The following is an 8,563-nucleotide window of genomic DNA, read 5'->3' on the forward strand; positions in this document are numbered from 1 at the left end:
TGATTGATGACAACAATTTCAACATGATATATATATATATATATATTAAGCAGAGTATACACAGTTTATAATATGGACATTTAAATACCAGGCTGTTGTATCGTAGCAGCAACGCTCACATGATCTTCCCATTCACCACACACACTTTTTAAATCCCTGTTATGTGCACATTTGTACACTTTGCACAAACATTTCCTTATAAAGTACGTTCTGTATACTCTATGTATGCACCATCAGATACTTCAAAATGACTGTAGCTGAACTACAGAGAACCGGAGTCTCTAAACGAGAAAAAAAAAAAGATATTCACACAGGAAAAGTACCTCGATACTTCTTTGTGGGAACAAAATATACTTCAAAAGTTGCTGTAGGTGAACTACAGAGGCCGGAGTCAGTAAACATATACACACACACACACACACACACACACACACACACACACACACACATACACACACACATACACATACACATACACATACACATACACATACACATACACACACACACACATGCTTATGCTGGTACAACAGTTAAATAACACACTTTGCAAAAAGTATTCAACAACAGCTCAACAGGAATAAAAACACATAAGTAGTCCAGGATGTATTTCTAGACTCTGTGGTTTTTAGTGCTTGTGTTTTTGTACAATGCCATGTGCTCGCCCATCCCTAAAGAGCACTTTTAAAGTATTCCCTCTGCGTAGTAAAAGAAAAAAGTTTAAGTAAAAGTCTGGCCCACAAAGCCAATCCACAGTCTGTGGTTTGGTGTGGGAGGTTTGAGTAAAAATATCCTCCAGCTTTACATCTTTCTAGACATCAAAGGAGGAATTAGCTTCCAGAACAGTTTGTGTGACTTTCTTGTTAAGATTCGATTCCAGTAAGATAACAACCGTTCTGCTCTTATAGATAGTTTTGGTCGTTTTCAGAAGTAATAAAATTGCACCCAAGAAAAGTGCCTTCAACTTTGTTCTTTGTCCAAAGTGCTGACAGAAAAAACAACACACACACACACAAACTCACCGCGCACTAAAATGCCCAAAAGTCGGTAAATAAAACAGAAATAACTAAAAAAGGCTCCAAAGTAACTTCACAAACATTAATTTCACTCTGCTGTTAGCTGCTGGAAGGAAAGTGACACCGTAAAACAAATAATACAACTTAAACTGGATCCAGAAACAAACATCGGGAGTATTTTCAAACCATTTGGGTTTTTTAAAAGATTTAAAATAAAATTTGCAGCTAAAATAATGTAACAATTTATTGCCTTCTTTTTTTGTTGATCTAATTACTCTTGTGCATAATTATACAAGTACCTTCTTGCAGCTAAAAACATAAATTTGTGTTTTTAAAGATTTACATATTTTATAGGAATTTAAGGAGTTTGGGTCTTTTCATTGGGATTTGTTGACAATAACAAAAATATAAAACTTTTCCAGCCCTTTTTTTTTAAGAAGTTTTTAGGAAATGGGACCCAGTTTTAAAAAGAATGCGTCTATTCACAATCAGCCTTGTGTGTCAAACAACGGTGATTCCTGCAGGAAGATGATGCGTCTCTTTACATCGGTTTGCTCCCAAAATATCTTCTGTTGAGGTATAATAATGTCTTGGATCGGAGGCAACATAAAGCAGTTTATCTGTCCAAACTTTAGTCATTGAAACAGTGCAACAGCTGCACCGTGTCACAATGGTTTGTCGGAAGTGAGAACTGGCTTTGCAGGTCTATCGTTGGATCTGTCTTCATTCCTTTATAAGAGTAGGTTTCTCTCCAACCACACCTCACACTCAGACATACGTGGGGAAACTTCGAGCATTCCAACCTCCGCCAGCAGGTACACACCAGAGATTCAGGCTCGACAGGATTGGAGACTTAATTCCCCAGAGAGTTCATCAAGACTCTTTAAGCAGTCCCAGTTTCCTCAACGCCTCCCTGCGCGATTCGTCCATCGCCCCCCGTCCGGAAAACTGCACGGTGATGCCTTGGGGACGAAAGGTGGATCTCCGCCGGCGTTCAGGGGAAAAGGCTCGCGGTGCTGGTTTCTGGGGGGCAACGTCGCCGTGGTAGGAGTGCCGAGGAGGTCTTGGGGTCGGTACTGGAGCTTTGAAACTCCTTGCCGGGCTGTCTGAAGGGCGATTCAACCCGGTGGTGGGGTTGAAGGTTCGGCTCTTTCCTCCATAACTGTTAAGCTCGATGGGCAACGGCTCTGATTTGGCGGGCAAGGTTTGACCCTTGTTGATATGGGAGCTGAGGATGTCGGGAAGTTCGCTCCTGGTCATGGCTACAGGAGCAGGGGTCATGACTTTGGTCTTTCCTCCGTAGGGGTTGAACTCGCTGGGGTTAGCCAGCGCAGTTGGGAGGGCTTTGGGTTCATGGCTAGATGGAGTTGTAAATTCGCTCCTGGTTGAGACAGAAGGGTTCACATTGATGGATTTCCCCCCGTAGCTGTTAAATTCCAGCGAGGTGACTTCAGGCGGAGGGGGGAAAGACGACATGTTATCCATAGGAGGTGGTGGATAGTAGCTGCTCAGTTGGTGGTTTCTTTCGTCAAACCTCTTGAGAGAATCTGTCCGCAGAAACTCTGGTTTTCTGTCAACGGGAGTCGGAGTCGGACTCGGACGCGGTGTCGTAACATTGGCTTCTGGCAATTTCATGGTGGTGTCTTTTGTTGGGGGAGCACTGGCCTCCATTGGTTTGGCGCTGGTTTCTGCATCTGTCGGAGGATTCGGAAAAGTGCTTCTAGGGGCGGTGAGGAGTGACATGCCCCCGGACATGGCTCGGTCCCTGTTCAGGCCCAGCTTAGACAAGGCCTCCATCCTGGATTTGTCTGGTGAGGGGTCCTTGAAGGAAATGCTGCGAGTGGGAATATTTCGAGCCGTCGGCTCCACGGCCGGCTCCACGGCCGGCTCCACGGCCGGCTGAGGATCCTCTTGCACCAGAGGGTTTGACGTTCCCGATAGGTTCGCCAGCATCTGCGCCCGTCTGTCGTGGATGTTCACATTACCCAGCGACTGGTTCTGGTGCTCCTTGTTGCTGTGGGTCACGCTGATGTTAGCAGGGAAGCGGGACGGCCTAGCAGAGGTAGGAGGACCATGTTTAAGATGAAGATCACCGACTGGGCTCTGTGGCTTGTCGGACTCCTGGTTGTGACTACGGAGGAATGAGGAGGAATGCAAGTTAGAGGTTCCACCTCCCCGGTTATCTGCCATCTGCTGGGCAATCAGGACCGGGGTGGGGATGCAGCCTGGAGGATGGTAGGAGGAGTGGTTGTCTGTCGACCCATAGCTGCCGCTTGGTAGCGGAGGGTTGTACTCTGAAGGCAAGCTGTCCATCGCATTTTGCCTTGGCTTCATCTCAAAGTGGCTTTCAGGGTTCTGCATCATACTGTGAAAATCTAGGAGGAACAAATTGCAAAGTGAAAATCTGAGAAAGACTACAATCAGACCAATGACTAAATACAATACACAATAATTGTATTCCTGGCTACAAGAACAAACTGCTGTACGCTACCTGGACTGCTGGGATTGAAGATTGGCTCTTTGGTCTGCACCAGGTCGGGTTCTGGGCGGACCAGGTATATAATATCCTGGTCTTTAGGACCGGGATGTCTGGCAAAGAGGGAGGACCCGGTGGGATTCGAGGTTGGGGGTCCGTCGACTGGCTCCAGGCCCTCGTCTAATGAGTCGATGGTCTTCTCGAAGAACTTGAGGCACTCCTGCTCCTCTCGGCTCAGGTACTGCAAAGCATCATCTTCCTGTCGAGGCCAAACAGGAAGAAGGACATTAGTTGACATGTTGTGATTGTCTGAGGTTATTTCAAGCTCTTTATGAATCCCCATAGATACCAAGAAATCAAAAACAACATCTTTTTAGAATTGTTATTGACAAAATAATATTTAGAGGGCAAGATTTAATAAAGTTGCTTCTTAGGATGAAGTTATTCTGGGTTTTCTAAACTGGGCAGTTGTTTGAAAAGGTTAAAAATAAGGAACAAGACTTTTTTCCACTGGATTATATTTGTTCTGTAATTTTTTGTGCTGAAGAAAAGTTATATTGAACCCCGTGTTGCTAAACCATCCGCTCTCATACAGTAGTCATGTGTACAGACTGAACACAGGTCTGTTTGTTCCTGCATCCCAACCCTCCAAACTACTTTCCGACCCTGAATTCAGCTCAAACGCCCCTCTCTTCTCGCCTCTCGCCATCTCTGCTTCACCTCCACTGTTACACGTCCAGCTCAGCACAGGTTTGAAACCAAAGAATAACTCAAAGGTATATCCACGTAGCAACACGCAGCGACTATTGATTTTGCTGCTTCCCTTTGAGGTCCTGATAAAAATCGAGTCCACCCATTTAAGCCAAACCACATGGCCGTGGGGAGTAATCCCCCGTAACAATGTCAAACTAAGTAGAGGTGGAAGGACTGAGCCACAAAGAAAAGTATTATATTACATGTAAAACCTACGAGAGCAAGTATTTGCAGAGAAATCTTTTCAAATACTTATTGTTTTGTATAAATCAAATGTTGCCAACAGGAGTTAAACTAAATCAACTCAAGTTCCACTTTCTAGCCTTTTTCTGGAGCTTTTGACTGCTTATAACTCCATTCACTGATTAAAAACAGTGAGAAGTTTTACACTTACATTTGTGTAGGTATATAACAAACGTCTCTTATTAGTGACCTTTAGGCTTTATGCTAAGCTAAGCTAAGTTAACTAGCCTTCTGTAGCTTCACATTTACTGCAAAGAGATGAAAGAGTTTCAATCCTCTTCTCATCTGAACTCTCAGAGAGAAAGAGACTAAGAGTACTTCCCAAAACTGAACCAAACATTCAGTACTAGCACGAGTACTACTAGTACTACTAGTACTACTATCACTACTTCAGTGACAAATGAACAACAGAGAGTTTGACAACGAAATGTTTTGACCTCACTCCGTGTTTTACTGTAATTACACAGCCACCAGACCGAAGGAAGCTGCTTATTTTCACCTATTTCAAGGCGATGACCTCGACACGGCAAACAGGGTTTGTTGCTGACATTACGAGACCTTGTTTTTGCTTTGCACGCACACACACACACACACACACACACACACACACACACACACACACACACACACACACACACACACACACACACACACACACACACACAAAGACACCTGCAGCAACACCCAACTGAAACCAATCAGAGATAAACACACCGATCTGCTGGTTTCAGCCGGTATATTGTCGCGAAGCAGCTCGGGAACCTAGAAAAACTGCAGCTCAACCGGTTCTTGTTGCGTTGATAATGAATGTCACCCCCGAAGGCATGCGAAGGGATTAAGTTGTTAAGCAGGTGTCATTTCTCAGCGTCTGTGATGACTCTGTGCATTGTGTTAAAACGACACAGGGCCTCAGTCAGCACGAAGCATAGTTTGAATAATCAGCTGTTCACCTGATACGCTGAATGCGTGTTGACTGACAATAGGACCAGTCGGCTCTGTACTCCAGTAAACAGAGCACGAGGGTGTAATTATACACACCTGTGTCCTCAGTGATGGCAGAGACATCAGCTGTATTTATTCTAGTTGGCAATTATCTAAAACAAACGTATTAATAGTTTCATGTTTTGGGAAAAACAATTATCTGCTTTAGATGAAAAGATTGATATCACTCTCGTACAGCCAGCAGCCAGTTAGCTTAGCTTAGCATAAATTAAAACAAGGTCAGGTTGTTCTTTCTGCTTATTAGGAAATGATTTAGTTGAAGGAATACTTAAACATTTTAGGAAGTACTCTTATTCACTTTCTCTCTGAGAGTTGGATCAGAACATGTACACCACTCTCATGTCTGTATGCTAAGTATAAAGCTACAGCCTGCAGCTGGTTAGCTTAGCTTAGCATAAAGACTGGAGACGGGGAAACAGCGAGCCTGGCTCTCTCCAAAAGTAACAAAATCCACCTACAAGCATTTGCTCCAGAGCTCAAAGGATGTAAAGTGCACAGATCTACGTATGTAGAAGATGTTTTACCCTCTAAAATGAGACAAAAGTCCAGTAAAGTGTTGATTAACTTCAGTGGTTTTCAGAGACTTACGCCTGGCCTGGAGCTTCGACCGCCTCCTCCGTTGACCCTGTGGTGGAGCTGAGGGTTTCCCTGCAGACGGGCGTCCATGGTGCGAGGGTCAGAGGTCATCAGGACATCTCACGCAGGGTCCGGTGTTCCCTGGACGGCACGAGGACAAAACCAGAATCACATCTGGTCTCGCTCTGAAGAATCATCGAATCTTCTTTTCAACGAGGGTCTGGAGACACAGAGAGAGATCACGATGAGGTCAACGTCAGAGCATGAGACAGGGAGCTGTTCACTTATAAAGACCAGAAGAAGAAGTATTCAGATCCTTTACTGAAGTACAAGTATATAAAACTGTAAAAATACTCCATTACAAGCAGAAACCCTGCATTAAAAATCTGTACAAAAGTAAAACTACTCATTATTTTCCCCTTTAGCAGCGCGAGGATGAGTTAGTTTTAACTACTTTGTTTAGTCCGGGGGTTCTTAAACTAGGGGTCGGGCCCCTCCAAAGGGGCACCAGATAAATCGGAGGGGTCGTGAGATGATTAACGTAAGAAAAAACGAAGTTCTGATGCACAAATTTATATTCATTTTAAATGTTTAGAGGGGAAAGGTCTCTTTGGTGGAACTGATAACTTTGAAACTCTGTGACAAGAAGCTCCAACTATACTATTTATGATATAAGTTAATCACGTGTAAAATCTAGAGAAGTAAGAAGAACAGGACTGGAAATACTCCAGTAGAAATGATTGTAGTACCGCTCAGCATCCCAGCAGAGAGACGCACCTGATGGACCAGTTAACCTGGAACAGGAAGACGCAAAACAGGCTCCTGAAGCCGAAACCAGAGTCTTTGTTTAGAAACACATTCCTCTTTGATGCTGCGCTGATTAAAAACCTCAGAAGAAGAAATAACAAAGAAAGAGGTCCTTGTTGAGGTCGGAAGTAACTTTAACCAGTAAAACCCAAACTGATGGATTAATTTATTCACCCAAACTACAGCGTAATGGCATCTTATCTGTTTGATGTATCCTCGGCACAGGACCCATGGGTAGTGAGATATTGGACAATGGGTCACGTTGATCCGCTGTTAATGTTATTTCATTTATTTATCTTTGTGTTATTCCACAAACAAATATTTGGTGATTTTTGGTTGTTGACTTTTGGGTCAAAAACACAAAACAGTTATTTTTTGTCGCGGTGTTTGTGTTGCTTTTGGATTTTCTAACCCGATATTAATATTATTTTGACCTATCGCATAAACATTTGTATGTTTTTATTGTTATTTCTCTACTGGGTCATCAAACTAAAAGCTAGCAGCACCAGAGCTTCTTATTCTAACCCAGTGTTTATTAGATAATTATTTTTTAACTGCACAAAATGATGTGAATGTTGTATATTAGCTCTGCACTTTGGAATAATCTGCAATAATAAAGCTCATATTGGCAAAGAAAACAAACAGGCCATCAACCTATTTAGCTGTAATTTGACTATATTACATTATATCTATCTATATACAATCATTATTATTATTAGAAGTATCGCATTATTACAAGTTTCTGTAGGACTATAATACCTTCTGTTAGTTGAAATGAATTCTCCATCATGGAAACACAAATATAAATTCATAGACTTACCGAACAACTCCACAGATCTGTCATCATAAAACAATAAGAGAGTCAGCATCGACGTGTATCTCCGAACACTTCGTAGAAGAAGACTTTATTCTTGAAAAGTCCAAATGCGTTGTGCGCTCGGTGAGCTCCGCATGCGTAATGACACCACGTCGGCACATTACGCGCCGCTTTAAAACCTCCAGGAAACTCCACCCACTGCCGTCAGAAGGGTGCGTGTGTGTGTGAGTGTGCGTGTGTGTGTGTGTTTTCATTCAGGTGTGTGAACAAGTGCTGGGAGTTGACTGCAGTGACACAGTGGAAAGTTATCTCACACACCCACCTCAGAGTTTCACTAGGATGTGTCCATTTTTGCATCCATGAAATTCTTTCCACACCACTGGTTGTCCTTCTGTTGCGTAAAAGTACTTTTTGATTCTTTGAGTATATTTTGCTGAAAATACTTCTGTAGTAAAATAATTACAGGAAAGTATTTTTACATTGAGGTATTTTATTACAGGATCTGAATACTTCTGAATACAGAAACCAAGTTTGATACCTTGATCAAATCTGATGTCAAAGATAAGTTATCTTGAGATAAAGCACACATGCAATAAATACAATACATATATGTAGAGTACAAAGACTGTACTTAATTACCTGACCACGAATTAAAAACTCATTGCGACTCAGGTGACGTCACTCTCGTGATTTGTTTGTTGGGAGCGCCCCCTGCTGGCTGCAGCCTGGACGCTCACTCCTCCACACTGAGCTCAGGTTCTGGTGAATTCTACAGTCAAACGTGTGGATACAGGATGTTTTTTATGGGAATATACAAACAATGTCTCTCTGAAAGTGTGTGAAAATTAGATTGTTTGTTATTTGTATGGCTGG

General features: G+C 42.8%; 1 protein-coding gene across 1 annotated transcript; it reads right to left on the reverse strand.

Moving 5' to 3' along the window:
* proser2 (proline and serine rich 2) lies at window positions 1-7,831 on the reverse strand. Its single transcript, XM_079183593.1, has 4 exons — window positions 7,694-7,831; window positions 6,079-6,286; window positions 3,508-3,751; window positions 1-3,391 (listed from the first exon to the last, which is right to left on the reverse strand). Exons 2-4 carry the CDS (start codon window positions 6,175-6,177, stop codon window positions 1,890-1,892), a joined length of 1,845 nt encoding a protein of 614 aa, XP_079039719.1. The 5' UTR covers window positions 6,178-6,286; window positions 7,694-7,831; the 3' UTR covers window positions 1-1,889.
* Between the last annotated feature and the right edge of the window lie 732 nt (window positions 7,832-8,563).

Source organism: Pholis gunnellus, assembly GCF_910591455.1.
Source record: "Pholis gunnellus genome assembly, chromosome: 22".
Taxonomy (NCBI): domain Eukaryota; kingdom Metazoa; phylum Chordata; class Actinopteri; order Perciformes; family Pholidae; genus Pholis; species Pholis gunnellus.

Coding starts and splice junctions, on each gene's coding strand:
- proser2 (XM_079183593.1), bottom strand. CDS start 6,177: ATGACCTCTGACCCTCGCACCATGGACGCCCGTCTGCAGGGAAACCCT. Junction 3,752..6,078: donor GTCGAAGCTCCAGGCCAGGC/GTAAGTCTCTGA, acceptor TGGCCTCGACAG/GAAGATGATGCTTTGCAGTA. Junction 3,392..3,507: donor CTTCAATCCCAGCAGTCCAG/GTAGCGTACAGC, acceptor TGTTCCTCCTAG/ATTTTCACAGTATGATGCAG.